This window comes from Polyodon spathula, chromosome 3 (assembly GCF_017654505.1).
Source record: "Polyodon spathula isolate WHYD16114869_AA chromosome 3, ASM1765450v1, whole genome shotgun sequence".
NCBI classification, from domain to species: domain Eukaryota; kingdom Metazoa; phylum Chordata; class Actinopteri; order Acipenseriformes; family Polyodontidae; genus Polyodon; species Polyodon spathula.
Genome location: NC_054536.1, coordinates 78,327,883 through 78,348,159, shown reverse-complemented (window position 1 = coordinate 78,348,159; position 20,277 = coordinate 78,327,883). Strand labels below are relative to the sequence as shown.

General features: G+C 37.4%; 1 protein-coding gene across 1 annotated transcript in view; it reads right to left on the bottom strand.

Moving 5' to 3' along the window:
* xkr4 (XK related 4) overlaps positions 1-19,182 on the bottom strand; it is a 103,166-nt gene extending 83,984 nt beyond the window's left edge. Inside the window, exon 1 of the mRNA XM_041245968.1 lies at positions 18,317-19,182. Coding sequence (XP_041101902.1) covers positions 18,317-19,182 — 866 coding nt within the window. The remainder of the gene's footprint in view (positions 1-18,316) is intronic.
* Positions 19,183-20,277: the final 1,095 nt, after the last annotated feature.

Sequence of the window (20,277 nt, the reverse complement as noted above, 5' to 3'; positions counted from 1 at the left end):
TCTGTATTATATTTTGTTACTAGGGAACGTAGCTGAACATGTACATATTATTTTCAGAAGCTGGGAAAAACAGATTTTCAGCTAAACTTCATATCCCCATGACAACAATGCTGAGCATATCTTCTAAGAAATCCTGCAGCAGCATGGATGTGGGCTACTGTAAGGATGGTTGACACCTGTCCAGGACACATAAAATCTTAGAGTTGAATGTTCTGCAATGTGTTTTTTTGTTATTTTATTTTATTTTATGTAATTTTAATGTAAAGCTATGTACAGCACCTTGAGATGTTTAATAGGAAAGACACTATATAAAAATAACATTGATTGATTGATAACAGTATTTGTGAAACAGGCCATTTACATGAATTGGTTGCTAATTGTAATAGTATGCTAGTAATAGGATGCTATTTTCAGAAGTTGGTAAATGGGTTTACATTGACTAAGTTAGTATGAACCATTTTTTATGTGAAATATTTTTTATAACTTGTCATCTGCTTTGTTTAGCTGGTTGATTTGAATGCAGTTTTTATTTCTGTTCTTTGTAACGTTATCCAGTCGGATAACGTTACAAAGTCTGCCAATACTACCTTGCTAAGTTTTATTTTTCTAATCCCTTATATTAGATGGTGCCTATATATTTATAAATTTGGATTTAGTCATTAAAGTGGGCTCAGAACAATAAAGGAATAGGGTCAGGGCTGGGCCCTCTACAAAGCCTAGGCCTGGGTGCAGTTGAGTCCCTTGCATCCCCCCTGACACCAGCCCTGGGTTATTCCCAGTCATGTCATTTTTGAAAGCTCCTGCCAATATTTTTAGAATGAGTGTGGTATTGTATTCCACTGCACTCGATGATCTCGAACATGAAAAAAAAAACATTGTGCACCAGACAGCAGGGCTCGTTATGGGTTTGCCCTTAACACTATACAGTGTTCTGTGAAGTTTTAATGACACATTTCTGTTTGAACAGCTTAGATGCCATACTACAAGAAAGAGAAGGGCAGCCAAATGTGGGAAACATCGGAGTCATGGAGTTTGGCTGTTAAACATATGATACAAAGTTGCTTTTACAACTGTGAAATGAGTACTGCAGGCATATTTGCGTTATTTGCTTAAACGTGCCTACAAACTGTTTATGAAGGCAATGCTGCAATTTTACACTTTTGAACCACGGCTTTCCTTGTCTAATTATATTTTAACATAGTGTTTAGAGAAGCTTTTAGAAAAGTTAAGCAAAAACACAGCTGACTGTTTTCTGAAATTGCTTCCCTTATGACATAAAATTGAACTTTCCCATCTCACTAGTGAGAGATTTTCTTCTTCTGACATTCCTGTGCACAGTTATCACAAACTACATGGTCTAATTATCTTAGACAAGGTAATGCTTTTTTTCAATACCAACTTCCTGGAAAACTGCCCAAACAGAAGAGATCAAGCCTTGACTGACTGCTGATTCCATGCTCTCTTTAAAGCAAACAGTCTGGAGTCACACAGTTCATCTGACTTTCTGGTCTACAGTACAGCATCCACTGGAATGCTTATGAGGAAACATTATTTACTAAAATATGTTTAATAGTCGTAGGTCCTACTAAGACAATAATGTAATCTTAAAGTCAAAAGAAAAATCTTTTAAACGATAAAAGATAATAATTTAAAAACAGGAACACATTTACATAATCATTAGCAGACAGTTTTCAATTAGAAGTCCCTTAATACATCTTCCTTTTGAGATATTATTGTGGCATATCAATTGTTATTGCAACACTCATGCTACTTTTTAAACAGTGTGGTTAGACACAGAACAGTATCTTTATTTACGTCTCCTAGAAATGGCTAATATACAACAAACACATCTATTTTCTGTGACTGATGAAGCAAGTTTGTTATGAACACAACATTTATGTTAAAAATACATAAATATCTCAGACTCTGTATTTCTTTTTCACAAGGATTACAAAAATTGCATATGCTTTGGAAAAAAAGGCTGATACTGTCTCTCTGGTGAGCTAAACAGTTATTGCAAACCTTTCTATTCTGAGGAAATCACTGAAGGATTTGCACCAGGTCACTTAAGCCCCTTTCACACTGCACTCCTTTGCGGGTCAGAACCCCGGTCCTGGCTAACCAGGTCACACTCCTGCATTAGGCGTATTGTTTACTTGCATCTGTTACCCCAGGTCAACCCTGCTTTATCAAAAGCAGTGTGAAATGACATACCCGATCCACATGACACTGGGTCCTGCTCGGGTAGGTTCTGACCCGAGTAGATCATGCCAGCGTGAAAGGGGCTGTAAACTCTCCCATTTCTTGCTACTCTGGATCCTGAGACACTCTGACAAGCTGGAGCCTAGGTCACTTCCAATGCTGCTGCTGGGCACAGTCCTACAGCCAGTAATAACCCACAAACAGAAGAGTATCAGACATATTTCAAATCGGTTTTGTTTTAGTTTTTTTTTTCTCCATCAAAGATACCTTCATATCCTCATACTATATCTTCCCCTTTACTAACTTGTAATTTTTCTGTGAATTAAAAAAAAAAAAAAATTCAGAATCACAAAGAATATTCTGATATCCCTTGTATTTATTATAGCTACTTCTTTCTGATCTCCAGCCCCCAACAAAATATTTTCTAATGCCCTGAGAAATGCTAAGATTAGAGCATGGTTGGTAAAGGCACAGTAAAGTGTAGTAAAGTATAGGGAGCATCTGTGCTTAGACATACATTGAAAAACATGGAAAAATAATGGAAAGCACATAAAAGCAACCTTAAAGCATGGTGTGGTTTATGTGTTTGAGATTTGTTTTGGTACAGCCTTTTTATTTTGCTGTGTGAGCAGTGTTTTTTGTTTAAATATTTTGTACCTGTGTGTGTGTGTGTGTGTATGGTATCTATTGCTGGCCTGACTTCACCGCTCCAGCTACCCTGTCACAATCTGATATTAAAAAAACTAAAAAAAAAAAAAAAAAAAAAAAACACTAAATTAGAAATGTAAAATATCTGGAAGAGCCAAAATATCAAAAGGCAAACAAGAATGTGCCTGATCAAAGCACTTATCAGGGTTTTCTTCTGTGTGTAAAGCTGAAGGCTGACCCCAAAGAGCAGTGATTCAAAAAGAATGTCGGTGTGGAGAAGAACAGTAAAGCTGAAGTGAGGTCTTTCAGGTTACACGGACCGGGGTGTCAATTTAGCAGAAGAAAAAAGGAATACAGAGACATGCCAAGGTGACGCCAACGTCTGTGTTTGAAATAACGTGTCATGAGGCAAAATATGAATGTGGTTGAAAGTAAATTGTAAAATTATTATTATTATTACTACTACTACCGTACTGTTATCCCCTGTTGAATGAGGCAGGGGTTTTATATAGATATTTTGACATCTTGTGACTGTACTTGTGAAGAACCTTCTTAAGCACAAGTTATAGAATATAATGTAAATCTGGGAGGTGTAGGAGGCTGTTTGTCTGTTGACTATCTTTCAGTTTAAGTTTTTGCATATATCTAAAGGATTCCTTGTTAAATGTGGATGAAACTTGAGAAGAACATTCTTTAGCCATTACTAGCAGTTACTAAGAGTAAAATAATCTGCAGGCTTATGAAGGCTCTGTGTTTATATGTTTGCCTCAATGTCCCTATGTCACACTATGATTTTGCTTGTTTGGGACATACTTTAGCACAAGGTATCAGAATATGGAAATATATTAAGACTGCTGGCTGCAGTTTGTTATGCTTGCTTTTACCATACTGTGTTATGAAGAGCGACCAGAATTATTCCGGGCTTAAAAGGCATGTCATATGCAGACAGGCTAAAGAATTGAATCTGTTCAGTCTTGAACAAAGAAGACTACGCGGCGACCTAATTCAAGCATTCAGAATTCCAAAAGGTACTGACAATGTCGACCCAAGGGACTTTTTTGACCTGAAAAAAGAAACAAGGACCAGGGGTCACAAATGGAGATTAGACAAAGGGGCATTCAGAACAGAAAATAGTAGGTACTTTTTTACACAGAGAATAGTGAGGTTCTGGAATCAACTCCCCAGTAATGTTGTTGAAGCTGACACCCTGGGATCCTTCAAAAAGTTGCTGGATGAGATTCTGGGATCAATAAGCTACTAACAACCAAACGAGCAAGATGGGCCGAATGGCCTCCTCTCGTTTGTAAACTTTCTTATGTTCTTATGTTCTTATGCAATCACAGGATAACAGGATTTTAAATCCCAGTTAAAGTAAATGGAAGAGAGATTTCACTTGTCATGCATTAAAAGGTCAAAATGCAAGGTTTCATTTGCTAATATTATTTAAAAAACAAACAAAAATAATGCATTTTTCTTCTGGCACCTTGGTTGAAATCAAATAGAATATTTGCCTCAAGATAACAGCACAGCTATTTGGACTTTGTGAGGTATAATTATCCACAATGCAGGTACTGCACACAAGCTCAGTGCTTTCCAAAGAGATGCTGCTAGTGTGCTTCAGCTGTCTTTGTATGTTAGATAGAGTATATAATTACATTCCAGGCAATACTGTTCCAGCTTATTCTAAGCTGCGACAGCGAGTGGAAGCGACAGCGAGTGGGAGAAGTACAGGCGTGGAAAAGTACAGAGCAGTTTCGAAGCAGAAAGGAGAAATTGCATCTTGAATTGCTTTAATCAGAAAACAGAGGACATTGGGGAAACACAGCAGCAGCTCAAAGTCAAACAGCCGCGTGTGTTTTTCTGATAACAAACAAGCTGAAACTCGGAGCAGCTGATTCAAATTCAGCGTCGTTTTGAGACACGGGCGAGGGGAGGAGCCGACAGCACAGCAGAACAACGCAGTTAAACGAGGCAGTCTTCCCAGCGACAGCGAGTGGAAGCGACAGCGAGTGGGAGAAGTACAGGCGTGGAAAAGTACAGAGCAGTTTCGAAGCAGTTTGAAAGCAGGTTGACAGTTGCAGAAGAAACTAAACTTCAAAAAAAAAAAACCTCAACATGGTCTTCAAGCCTGTAATCTGTGACACCTGCTTGATGTGGGAAATCCGAGAAAACCCAGCGGAGCTAAACCAAGTGTGCGTAAAGTGCCGCGCGATCCAGGATTTGCATAAACTAGTAAGTATGCTAGAAATGGAGCTGGAGGAAGTGAGACAGCAACAGGATCTTGAGGAACTGGCACACCCACAATTCATGGAAGTCTGCATCACCCCTAACAGACTGAAAGCCACCAGGGAGATAGAAGGTCAGAACAGCTGGGTTCAGGTAGGCAGAAGCAGGGAAAAAAAGAAACTTCGTCAAACACCACCACCAGAAATCAAAACAACCAACAGATTTGAGTCACTTCAGAATTTTGATGAGCAGAACCAACAACAAGAGAATGAAAGGAACAACATCCAGGACCCCATTGACAGTGGTGACCAGACAGCAAAAAGAAGGGAGGTCATGATTGTTGGGGACTCCATATTGAGAAACACAGCAAGTTCAGTTCGCAGTTTGGACCCCCTTACTACAACAGTGTGCTGCCTTCCGGGAGCCTCGGTCAAGCACATCACTGAAAACGTGGACAGGCTCCTAGAACGAACAGGAGACGACCCGGTAGTAGTCGTCCACATCGGTACAAACAACATTGGAAGAGACAGACCAAAATCCCTGCAAAATAAATTCAGAGAGCTAGGAAGGAAATTAAAAGAGAAAACCAAAACTGTGGTATTTTCTGGTATACTACCCGCACCTTGCAAAGGACCATATGGACAGCTGGAAATAATTAATCAAAACGCATGGCTGAAGACGTGGTGCACACGGGAAGGCTTCACCTATCTTGATCATTGGACCACATTCTACAACGAGGACTATCTGTATAGACGGGATGGACTGCATTTAAATAACAAGGGAACCAGTCTACTCGGAGAAAAGATCCTCGAGCAGGTTCGGAAGCATTTAAACTAGAAAGGAAGGGGGGAGAAATCAACAAAAAAACAGAAGGGAGACCGCATCAAAACAAGAACAACAACTCAGGTAAGACAACCATTAAATGTATTTATCTAAATGCTAGAAGTATCAGAAACAAAATTCTAGAACTTGAAGCTACTGCACTAACAGGTAACTATGATGTGATAGGTGTTACAGAAACTTGGTTGTCTGAGAGTGATGGGGACGAATATAATATTTGTGGGTATACACTGTATAGGAAAGACAGGCAGGACAGAAGAGGAGGAGGGGTAGCGCTATACATAAGAAACAGTCTTGAAGCCCAGGTGTTAAACCTGGACAAAGAAAATAAAACCGAATCAATATGGGTCAGAATAACAGACAAAAATTCAAAAGGCATAATAATAGGAGCATGCTATAGACCGCCAGATTCAGACGGTGAGCACAATAATCTGTTATACAATGACATTAGAAATGTGTGTAGCAAAGGAGACGCCATACTAATGGGGGATTTCAACTTCCCCCAAATAAAATGGGAAAACCCGGTGGGTAGCACGAAGGATGAAATAGAAATGGTGGAAATGACAAATGACTGCTTCCTAACACAATTTGTGAAGGCACCCACTAGAGGGGAGGCATGCCTTGATTTAGTCTTTTCAAATAATGAAGATAGAATAACTAAAACAGAGGTCAGAGAACCACTGGCAAACTCAGACCATAACATGGTCTCATTTGAAGTGTTTTTTAAATCCCCAAAAGTAAAGACTAAAGTTAAGGTTTACAATTTTAGAAAAGCAAACTATGAAGGTATGAAACAGGGACTAACAGAAGTAGATTGGAGTAAAATAGAGAAAACACCCACAGAAGAAGGATGGTTGTTCTTCAAAAATGTAGTACTAGAGGCGCAAAACAATTACATCCCTAAAGTAGACAAATCTAAATGTAAAACTAAATTGCCAAAATGGTTTAATAGATCAATTAAAAAAAATATTCAGCGAAAAAAGGCACTTTACAGAGCATTAAAAAAGGACCAAAAAGAAAGTACGCAGAAAGAGTACATGGAACTGCAAACGCAAGTCAAAAAGGAAGTTAGAAAGGCCAAGAGAGAAATAGAAATAAACATTGCTAAGGGAGCTAAAACCAATTCCAAAATTACAACAGCAAGAGAACATTCAAAGAGGAGATTAAATGTTTAAGAGATACAAATGGCAAAATCGTAGAGGAAGAAAAAAAAATAGCAAATATGTTAAATGATTACTTTTCACAAGTTTTTACAAAGGAAGATACTGACAACATGCCCCACATGTCATCCAGTTCCTATCCAGTTTTAAATAACTTTAGCATAACTGAGGCAGAAGTGTTAAAGGGACTAGGAGCTCTTAAAATAAACAAATCCCCTGGGCCGGACGAGATCCTCCCAGTAGTACTCAAAGAAATGAAAGAAGTAATTTACAAACCGCTAACCAAGATCATGCAGCAGTCTCTTGACACAGGGGTGGTACCGACAGACTGGAAAATTGCAAACGTAATACCGATCCACAAAAAGGGAAACAAAACTGAACCAGGTAACTACAGACCAGTAAGCCTGACTTCTATTATATGCAAACTTATGGAAACTATAATAAGATCCAAAATGGAAAATTACCTATATGGTAACAGGGTACTGGGAGACAGTCAACATGGTTTTAGGAAAGGGAGATCGTGTCTAACTAACTTGCTTGATTTTTTTGAGGATGCAACATCGATAATGGATAATTGCAAAGCATATGACATGGTTTATTTAGATTTCCAGAAAGCTTTTGACAAAGTCCCGCACAAAAGATTAATTCTCAAACTGAACGCAGTTGGGATTCAAGGAAACACATGTACATGGATTAGGGAGTGGTTAACATGTAGAAAACAGAAAGTACTGATTAGAGGAAAAACCTCAGAATGGAGTGTGGTAACCAGCGGTGTACCACAGGGATCAGTATTAGGTCCTCTGCTATTCCTAATCTACATTAATGATTTAGATTCTGGTATAGTAAGCAAACTTGTTAAATTTGCAGACGACACAAAAGTAGGAGGAGTGGCAAACACTGTTGCAGCAGCAAAGGTCATTCAAAATGATCTAGACAAGATTCAGAACTGGGCAGACACATGGCAAATGACATTTAATAGAGAAAAGTGTAAGGTACTGCACGCAGGAAATAAAAATGTACATTATAAATATCATATGGGAGATATTGAAATTGGAGAAGGAAGCTATGAAAAAGACCTAGGAGTTTTTGTTGACTCAGAAATGTCTTCAACTAGACAATGTGGGGAAGCTATAAAAAAGGCTAACAAGATACTCGGATACATTGTGAAAAGTGTTGAATTTAAATCAAGGGAAGTAATGTTAAAACTGTACAATGCACTTGTAAGACCTCATCTTGAATATTGTGTGCAGTTCTGGTCACCTCGCTATAAAAAAGATATTGCTGCTCTAGAAAGAGTGCAAAGAAGAGCGACCAGAATTATTCCAGGCTTAAAAGGCATGTCATATGCAGACAGGCTAAAAGAATTGAATCTGTTCAGTCTTGAATAAAGAAGACTATGTGGCGACCTAATTCAAGCATTCAAAATTCTAAAAGGTATTGACAGTGTCGACCCAAGGGACTTTTTTGACCTGAAAAAAGAAACAAGAACCAGGGGTCACAAATGGAGTTTAGAAAAAGGGGCATTCAGAACAGAAAATAGGAGACACTTTTTTACACAGAGAATTGTGAGGGTCTGGAATCAACTCCCCAGTAATGTTGTTGAAGCTGACACCCTGGGATCCTTCAAGAAGCTGCTTGATGAGATTTTGGGATCAATAAGCTACTAACAACCAAACGAGCAAGATGGGCCGAATGGCCTCCTCTCGTTTGTAAACTTTCTTATGTTCTTATGTTCTTATGTTCTTAATAAGTGGTACAGCTCTAGGCACTAGCTAAAGTACACAATAGCTTAAGTATACAGCTATGGCCAAAAGTTTAACATTACCTATAATTTTAGGATTAAGACATCATTAAAAAAAAAAAAACTACATGACCATAATTTGATCTTTTATTTAACATCATGTAATCAAAGAAATGACAAAATGATACTGCAAACGTTTACTGCAAGTCATGATAGTAATACTGTATTTCATGTTAGATTTCAACATGTCATTTTTTTGTATGTTTTCAGTTTTTCTTTAAATATATGGAAAACTACAAATTGGTATGTAATTCAATATGTTAACGTAACATTATTAATCAGATTTTATTCACCTTTATGAAGCAAAACTTTTGGCCATAGATGTGCTGTTGAAGCATAAATCTATGAAATATCTTTTTTTGTCTGGCAAGCCTATAAAGGCATTTCTACAGAACTTTTAATAAAACTGATGTCACAACTTATGTTGCAATTCTGAAGGTAACGAGGCACTGGTACATCATTAATTAGTGTATACGGTAATCATCAGTAATCCCTATTAAAATGTAAATATAATAAAATGTTCCAAACAGAATATCATCAAGTCCTGGTGAGCTGGTCCCAAGACATTTGCTTCAGTAGCTCAGCAAACCAGCAAAAGTAGGTCAAAGCCCAGAACTCCTGCAAAAATAGGTCACAGTGACCAAGTTCACCACAGGAGATATATATATATATATATATATATATATATATATATATATATATATATATATATATATATATATATATATATACACACACACACACACACACACACACACACACACTACCGGTATATATACAGTGCCTATAGCAAGTCTTCACACCAACCCCTCCCCTCCCCCTTGGACTTTGGCAGCAATTACAGCTATGAGTCTTTTGGGGTAAGTCTCCACCAGGTTTGCACATATGGATCGTGCAATATTCGCCCATTCTTCTTGGCAAAATTGTTCAAGCTCTGAGGATCGTTGGTGGACAGCAATCTTCAAGTCTTGGACATTCACTCTCTTGTTTTTAAGCCACTCCAGTGTGGCTTTGGCTGTGTGCTTGGGGTCACTGTCCTTCTGAAAGGTGAATCTCCATCCCAGTCTTAGGTCTTTTGCAGACTGAAGCAGGTTTTCCTCAAGGATTTGCCTAAATTAGCTCCATCTATTTTGCCCTCTACCCTGACAAGCTTCCCAGTCCCTGCCGATGAAAAGCACCCCCATATCATGATGCTGCCACCACCATGCTTCACAGTATTGATGGTGTTACCTGGGTGATGTGCTGTGTTGGGTTTGTGACAAACATAACACTTTGCATTTAGGCCAAATAGTTCCATTTTTGTTTCATCGGACCACAGAATATTTTGCCACATCTTTTCAGAGTCTCCCACATGCCTTTTTGACCTTTATATGACTTCTGTCTGGACACTTGATAACAATGCTCATTACACGTTCTAATTCTGCAGATTTTCCACATAATGCCTTTGATGCAGAGTTCAGTGTAAGAAAATTGGTACTTCTGTACTTCTTTCTTTAATTTTGTCCACTCTTTTATCCAGTCATATATATAAGCTGTGACTGGCTTAATGGGAATGTCACTCATACAATACAGACTGCACATGTTGAATACTCATGTTATATTACAGAGGCGGGTTGATTTAAAGAAGAATTCCAAAACCATATAGTACATCAATGCAATTTTAGAAACTAATGGGCAGGCCGCCAAAAATTGCCCCACGGGCCGTATGTTTCACACCCTTGCTTTAGAGCATTAACTATTTATTTTAAACTATGCCATTCAGCTTTAACTGCAACCTATTTAATAAACTGAAATTTACACCAAAAAAATAAATACATTTTAAAAAGCCCTGCTAAAGCTTACAGGGAATTACATAACATCCCCCACACAGAGGACAGGGTTACACGACCTGTGCTATTTATTGTACTCACTAAGCATGTATACTCACAATACATGTAGTGTGCATGGTATGGTATTTAAATTAGCCAAATACTGTACACGTAATTAAAGCGTTCTCTGTTAGTAAATGGGGCACTAAATTTAGATTTAACGCCTGCATTAGGCTCAATACTTTATGTGTGCGCTAACTCTGAATTTAGTGCCCTTTCATAAATTAAGTCCTAAGTGTGCTTTGCATAAAATCTTTTTTTATGTTCCTTCTAACAACTGATTATGCTAGTTAAAAAAAAAAAAACTGAAATATTTAAACATCCCCAGTCAGAGAACTTGTCTGGATGCATATGCTTGCTTTTGTTACAAAATGTTTACTGCCCCATTTATTGTCTACAGGGTATATAAATATAATTTTGAAATTGAGTTTTAAAATCTAGTCCCTAACACATGACCCACATTATAGTAAGATAAATATAATCCAGTTGTCTACCTTTTCTTGCATTCAAGTTAATTTGTAACTCATTGTCTCCCTCATCTCTGTGCTTGAAGCTGCCGGACAGTCTCACTTGCTTTCTAAAACAAATGCCTCATCCTCTGGTGCAACCATTATACATAGCCAAGTGGGTTACATGTAATATTGTATCAATTCATACGTTCTTATTCACAGAAATTAGTTTTGTGTGTGATTTTTCATTTTATGCATATTATGTAATAATTTGTTGTTTTATTCTAAAGCTGAATCTGTAACTTATATCTTTCACTCGAACAATTACAAATTATAGAAATCACTTTCTTTGTGGTTTTTCTCATTTTTTTAAACTGTGCAAATACTTTTATCTGCGACTGTATAATTTTCTGTATAATAATCAGCTGCTAATGTATATATAATAGCTGCTGGACTTTCTGTTAAAGGAACAAAACCACTGACCTGTTAACCTCAGTGGATGTTATATTATGCACTTGCTAATGTTTTTGTATGTTACTGCCTGGGGCTGAAGCTTTTTTTTTTTTTTTGTCTGTGATCCATATTGCATCATGTTGTGTTCTGCGTTCCCACAGATGTTTGAATGTAAATTAGAATTAGAATTAGCAACCATGAGATTTAATTATTATGATTTGCATGCGATTTCTGTCATATAGCACAAGGCAATAAAGACATGACTAATTTAGCAGGCCTCATACCTTGAGTACCCTGGTTGTAGAAGAATGAGTTTGTAGGTGGCCCCCAAAATATGGCTTGACATAGGTCCCCAACACAGGGTCAGATTAACCAATAACACCATTCGCCACACTATGTATGGGGACCCCAAAATATGGCTTAGTGTATTGCCCCAAGTCCTTTTAATCAGGCTCTGCCCGTGGGTAACCTCAATAATGAACGTCTTTAGAACAGGTTTTGTTGAGACTTTACATGCCATATATATTTACCAATTCATAAATTATAATTTTTTTTTCGAGAAAATGGTTTTTAAGTTGGGATGAGGAGCAGCAGACATTAACAAAGCTCTGGAAGCCATGTAACTATCAGACATGACCAAAGAACCAGCTACATACAGTAATAAACAGTTACATGTCGGGCACCCATTATAATGCCAACAGAAAAAGCTTTTGTTAAGACAAACAGATGACATATCTTCATAAGAAACTCTATTTTTAAACAGTAGTAACCCTTTATATCTGGGATAAGACCTAAAGGGGATATTTTTTTGCCATTTAGATTTTTTTACACTTGATCGCACATCCAAGATTAATTTATGAACATGCAAAGGGCCTCATTTACGAAAGGGCACTAAATGTAGCTGTAATGTGCACATTAAGTAATAACGTGTATCATAAATCTAAATTTACTGCCCCATTTACTAACAGAGAGCGTATAAATTTACGTTCACACTATTTGGCTAATTTACATACCATAGTGTGCACACTACATGCATTGTAAGTGATAATGTAATGAGCACGATAATGTCCAACCCTTACCCGTGACCACCGTGATATAAACAGCCCCAACAGTCCAGGCATATCTTTTGGTCAGTAGCTTATTGTGAAAGGTGGAGGTGGTTTACATTGACCAAAAAGATCAATCAACAGATGCAGTCCTCCGATGCAAACTACAACTGCACGCAGAGGAGTTAGAAATTCTAGTGCAGGAGGCTGTTTTAAATTATAATATCTTGCTTGGTCCAGTGTTTTGTTTAACTACTCTATTATTTGTACCAATGTAATGAACTATAAAATAAAATCAAAGAAATTATAACATTAATTCACGTTTAATATAACCTGTTATTTATAGGTAATTTTCACTGCTCTATATGAAAACTTTAATCCACGTAATGTCTCCATGATGCCAGATAGATTTCAGCCCACAAAAATATGTTTAAATAGTGCGGCTATCAGTACTTAAAGGCTGGTTTCCAAACTAACTAATTATCGCTCACTTTAAGATTCACGCTATGATTATCCAGTCAGGAGGCAGTGTGGGCCAGTGGTTAAACTCCAGGGCAGAAATCAAATCCCACCTCTAGAAAGTCACTTAATCTCCTTGTGCTCCATCCTGAGGATGAGATGTTAAATCAATGTCCTATTGAAGTGACTCTGCATATAACGCACAGTTCACAGCCTACCTCTGTTGGTGGTCCACTATGAAAGGCGCTATATTAAAATAAAAATAGTAACAGTAGTATCACCCTTAGCAAACACAGTGTGTATAAAGCTCATCTCATTATTCAGAGCAGATGCCTCATTTAAATACATTATCATGCATTTCCATACAAGTCACATATTTATTTTGCCATAGTATGCCCATTATGTTTGTGTGATAATGAATACAATTGCAATAGTAAATATGGAAATCATGAACGTGCACACTAATTGCAATTATGGTGGACTATAACGTTTAGAGCCCTTTCGTAAATGAGGCCCAAAGTGTGCAGGCTGCTTCATGCTGCTTCCAAGCTTCTGATGTGATATTAATTTAAGGTACCATCTGGGCTGTGGACAATAAAGATTCTCAAAAGAAGATGATAAGTACCGACCCAAATGTTCTTCCTGAGACCCCCCTCAAGCAATATACTTCTTGATAACCTGAACATCAATTCCTCATACAACTAGCCCTGGTCTAGAACATTAACCAACCACATTACATCCCTCAATTATTATTATTATTTTTAAATCTACTATAAGGATAGCAGCAACATTTAAATATATTCCTAGGAAACATGCACATTTTTATTTCAAATGGATTAGCATTCTAGATGTATAATTGCGAAGTGTGCCATGAATGCATCTCCAACAGATAATCAGAGTTGAAAAAGTTTGAAATTTGCTGATAAGGAGGGGGGAGAACATACAGTATTTTAAAATCACCAGTAATTGTGTGCAAACATTTGGATTTTGATCATTTAATGATGCATTACAGTTCTTTTTTAAAGTAATTGGCACATTTCCAGTATTTGCCTAAGCACTCTGTATAATTCCTAAATGGAATTAAAGGTTAACAGTAACCTTAAAGGGGAAATTGCTTTAGACAAGATAATTAGGTTGTTTGCACACTGTTAATATTTATAATGCTTTCAATAGGCACATTGAAGCAAGCTATAACTGTGCTAGTACTTTTATTAAAATCAGGGTTTTGAGAGATATTTTACCCAGAACCTATAAACCCACAAGTCTCATCTGTGCTGTCTGCTGCGCCAAAGGTTTTATGTGATATTTACGGTCTGAACCAGAGCTCAATGGAATGCCTTGAAAACAATGTTATAAAACTACTGGATACCATGAAACACTCTTGAAGGACATTTGATCCTTTGTAACGTGGACATCAGCCAAGGTAGAGAGCACACCATGAACACATTTGTGATTTGGGTTCTGACAAAGTTAAAACAAGACATTACATTATATCAACTTATTTTATTTAGTTGCCAATTCGATACAGATGTATTTGCACTTGCAGCCCAGAGGTGACAGAGTTAGGAGTAGAGCGATCAATAGGAGAAAATACAAACCAAACAAATAAGTGTCACAAAAAGGGCAGCAAAGCCCTCTTGGCACAGAGAAAAGAAAAGTTTTCTGACAAGGAACTGAGAGTACTTACTGCTGAGGTCACTCAGCATGAAACGTTGTTTGGAAAAGCCTCAGCCAACATCTGTTATGTTAGTATCCTTATATTTACTGACCTGCCCTTTTCAGCATAACATCCAGAAATGTGCCTAACACTATAGAAAAGGTGGATTGGGCCATCCCTCCAGACATTCCAACTGTGGTCTGAAAGGAACTAGAGGCTAAGTAGTGCAGAGAACACCGCACTTTCACATGTGCAGGCATGGCTGTCCTTAGATTGATGCTGGGGTCTAGCTCATCCCTCAGTTCAGCTATTAGGTCTAGGATGACCAGTGGAGTAAGACGACAGCGCTTTAGCATCATATCCTCCGGCATCCCAAACAAACTCTGCATATATCCTAACATCTACCCCACTGAATGCTCTAAACTTTAGAATAACCTTTTAGGTTTTTCTGATTTGAATTCTAATTTGAATGTAAGTATTCGATATGAAGATGTGATGGTTGTTCTCTTTCTTCATTATACAATTGTTAATACTGGTATATATCTTTACAACATGAAAAGTGTACTTTAAAATGTGTTATACAAATTTCTGGTAGTTGAAAGCAAAGTGAAAGATCACCCTCTAAAAATGTTCTTTTAAACCCCCAGACAAAGCACACAGTGTAATAACTTGTCCTGCTCTCCTCAGGTTCATATCCGTGTCAGTCCCATCACACACAATTGTGACATTAGTCTTGTACATTAAAATCAACTTTTAAAAAGCTCTTCATCGTGAAGACTGTACTAACACTGTCCCATTGTGATCAAAGGTAGTTAAAAGCCATCCATTGAAAATGAGTTTTAAAACTATTCAATTCAATGCTAACTAAGGCTATCGTGAGTCTATTCAGAAACTTAAAATGTACAGATTGGTCATTCTATTGTTATTCAGAAACACATTATAATGAGGTCTCCATATTATAATCAATATAGCTTTTAACTACCTACATCTGAGTTCCCTGCAGGTGCCTTTAAACAGGTTGCGATGGTGAGTGTGTGTAAAACTCTTATAGAATTGAATATCTGTAGCTGATTTGGTGAAACCCAATATTTCTTTCCAAATTGAACAACTCATTTTAAATATACATTATTAGAATATTCATACAAGAAAAGTTGATGTTCATCCAAGTACTGTTTTACAAATACATTCTTAAACTACAGTGTGACTAAATATTTTTGAGGAGTCTCTGTGACTTATGTCAGTCAAAGAACAGTACTACCACTACAATAAAAAAATGTATATACCATATGTCATGTAATGGAAATGCATAATCCTCATTTCAATACTACATATCAACAGGACCCATATGTGCACTTTTAAAAGATAACAATTTGGGCGTTTTGGTACTTAGGAAAGGAAGAAACATGTCTAATTATGTTGTGAATTGGACTTGGTTGAATATAGTAATTGGAAAACTGTGCGCTTATTTCAGGTACTTAGACAGGTAAATGGGCCTCTTTGAATATAGGGCCCATTGTGTCTCTCAAATAAACAGTATCATAAAACAATTAAATCACTCAAGAAATTAAGTTTTGGTTTAGTGAATCTCTCTGTATTAAGATTTGCACAAGTTATCCAGGATGTAATCTACAGCAAAAGTAGACCAGGTTATAATGGTTTACCTAAGTAAGTGTGTGTGTGTGTGTGTGTGTGTGTGTGTGTGTGTGTGTGGAGAAAGAGTGAGGTGGTTTTATAGCTCACCCATTGAGACAGTATCTTCACACTGCAGTAAAGGTTCCCTTGAGTGACTATGATAAATAACTATCACAGTATCATGCTATGTTGTACTGTATATAAAGCAGACTGATGTAGATTTAGCCAAAGTTAAACAAAACTAAGCCATTCAACTTCATGGATAATTCATTGTTTTTTTTTTTTTTTTTTTTTTTTTTTAAACCAGATAAAAACAAAGTTGCAACTCTTGCAAAATGTGTAATGCTGTTAAAATAAAACATGTTTCATTCTAAATGATCCTCCATGCCCTATGTCGTACTGTGATGCCTTGTACAATCAGCAGCCAGAAAAGAAAAACTCTTTGACACAAATGGAGCATTAATACAAAAATAACTAATTGAATTGCAAACTCAGTGTCAAGTGTAATTCCACAAAGAGCTTATTAGGGAAATATGAGGGCAAGGCAATTCAATAACATGGTAAAAAATACATACCACTTGAAAATAAAATAAAAAATTGTGCATTTACAATGTTGATTATTCATATTATGGGTTTTTAAAAATAATTTACATACATTTAAAGTGTAAGTTGTGAACAGGTCTTAAGCCATAGGGCATTTTTCTTGAATTGGTTATTTTTCACAAATTGTATAAATTATTTTAGTTACACACAGAGAGAGAGAGAGAGAGAGAGAGAGAGAGAGAGAGAGAGAGGAGAGAGAGAGAGAGAGAGAGAGAGAGAGAGAGAGAGAGAGAGAGAGAGAGAGAGAGAGAGAGAATTTGAGATTTTAAATACATTTTAGTATTTGAGGATATAGTCAATATGCACAAAAACACTTGTATTATACAATGTATTATATAATTTCTAAAATATGTTTAAAATATGTTGCACAATGTGTATGTTTTATTTGTAAACTTTGGGTTTACTGTGAACCTTAATAGGTCTGATCTAGCTGGTCTAAAAAACAACAACAACAACCAAACAAACACAGAAAGCATTGCATCACCACCTGAGCACCAACCCTAATACAAGGTTCGGTTGTGTAAGAAAAGTCCCAGTTTCACAGCAAACTGAACAAACCGTCAGTGGTCCTATATGTTATTCAATGTATTCTGCTCTTGTGCGTGTTTCTTTGTTTTATCCGGCAGGAATGATACCATATACTACTAAACGAGAACCTTAAATAATACATATTGTTGTTTTCAAAACAACATTATATTTAAAAGATAAGTAATGTAACTTATTAAGCAAATCTGTTGACGGAAACGATCATTTAATAACAATTTTAAAAATGGGAAATAGTTTAGAGGCTGAAATACTGTGAACGGTAAGATGTCGAGATACCTGTTCCAAATCCCCTTTCAGGTGATGCAATAAACTTACATTATTGGCTCTTGTATTTTGTCTGTGATGACCAACTTGGATACAGCATACACTAGTGTATAGTTTGTATATTACTAACGCACAGGAATACATGTGGAATGTGTGAAAAATAAAAAAAAAATAACATTATTAATAAATAAAACGATACGTATTGCATGAATACGCTGTAATATATTTCAATTTCGATTTTATGAATCAGTGGCTTGATATCTGCGAGCAATTCTATGTAACTGACACTGCGGATCAACCATCATTATTAAAAAAAAAAAAAAACGTCCCTACAACACAACAATTCAATCTAACAGTGACTGCAAAGGAACTGTGCCATACCAGCACCTCCTGAAACTGAACCCCCAGTAAATACATCTTGCATCCACCTTGGATATAGGCTTAGTTCTTTAGCCCCCTTACCTCCAGATTTGCCCCAGTTGCAGGATGTGGATGACTGACTGCAAGAGCCAGATGCAAAGGGAACAAGATGCAGTTCTAGTCTTGCTAGTTGTGGTGCTGCTGTTGCTGCTGTTAGTTGTGGCGTTGCTCTTGCTGGCTGTAGAAGCCTGTCTTTGTGGTGTTGAAAGACGGGCATCCATGTCTCCATGTGCGGCAGAGCCGCTGACCAGCTTCCCATCCACATGAGAGTCATTGGCAGCACCAGCAGTTTCTGCGCTCTCCTCGGTGCTGAAATCATGTACGAACCACCTAAAGCTGAAGACCTGCACAGAAAACGAACCGAGCACCACGAAAAACAGAGTGAGTCCGAACCACCAGTACTGGCCGCGGAGGTAATAGTCTACGGAGAGCCAAACATCTGTGCCCACGTCGGCAAAATAAACGGTCACCGCGGCGAGAATCCAGAGACAGTCCCACACCGAGTAGTTCTGTTGCTCCCTGCCCAGACGAAGGCACAGGGAAGAGGAGCCACAACAGTGGGACTCCACATCCACGTAGTCCACCTCCCCGGTTCCCGAATCCGGCTGAGATCCTTGGGCTAATCCCTGCACCGAGCCTGAATGGTCAGAGTTTTGCAAGGGAGTAAAAGCCACGTCGCTTTTCTTCATCTTTAACACTCCATCCGACTTAGCGGCCATTATAGTAACCCTCCCGTTATCTGACTGACACCGTCTTTTTCCTTCTTCTTTTCTCTCCTCCAGCTCATTTATCTTTCTGTCTCTGTACCAGTGCATAGAAACTGGACTAGGCGACCTCCTCTTCCGCCAGCTGCAGCGCCGCCTGCTCACAACAAAGCAACACTTCCTCTCAGCAGCGGGTACAAACATATGTTCTACCAGGGCGCACATTGAAATCATTATATAATTGCGTTACTGTTCAATGATTTATTGGAGTTATGCGTGCTCTTTGGAGTTGTGGACCGTGGAGCAGTAGACACCTTATACCCCCCTCTCCCAAACACCCAAAACAAACTAAAATAAATAAATAGGAAAGCATGTTAATTCCATATAGAAGTGGAAAAAAATAATACATGTAGACACTGGATTTTACATGAATTAGTTTAAAAACACAAATTAAAAATGTTTTATTTGGGAATAATATTTATAATTGAAATTATGAATGTCAAAGTAAATATAATAATACCAAAAAAAAAAAAAAAAAAAAAAAAAAACACGGAGAGAAATAAGATCTGATCTATAGTGATTTTAATGGTATTAATGTTTGTATTGTAATATTAATGTTGTTAAACATTAAATATTATTAAATAGATTCCAGTACCCATGAAGAAAAAAAGTAATTATGATCTACATTTATCTTATGGAATAGAATTGCATAATAAAACAAAACAAAATGGGACAGGTGACTTAAAACATGCAGTACCTGTTAGTTTCATTGGCATAAAACCTAGTCAGTATGCAGAACAGTGTGGTGATTTAAGTTCACCACAATTCAAATTGAATCAAACAATTCAAGGGAAATCTAAATACACAGTGCCACAACACAAAGAAAGCACTGGCCAAATGTTTGTTGTTTTAATGTTTTAATATAATTACATTTTTCTTTCCTACTGTACAGATATCAGGATTTGAACAATTTTGAAAGCCTCCCCTGTACCAGCGATGATATCGGGGGGGGGGGGGGGGGGGGGGGGGGGGGGACAGGTAACAATTCCACAATTAGCAATTAACAGTCCCGGTGCACAAAACTGATCTCAAAACCCGGGGCTGTGTTGTGCGTCTAGGCAGTGAAGTGAGGGTAGTGCTCTGATGGCTTTAGTGCTGGCTCTGTGGTGGCAGATCCCGTTTCTTAATCCTCCTTTGCAAAACACAACAAAACACAAAAATATACAGCACTCTGGCGTGTTAAATACCCCGCATTGAATATATTGGAAAAAATACATAAGGCAAAATATGTTGTGATAT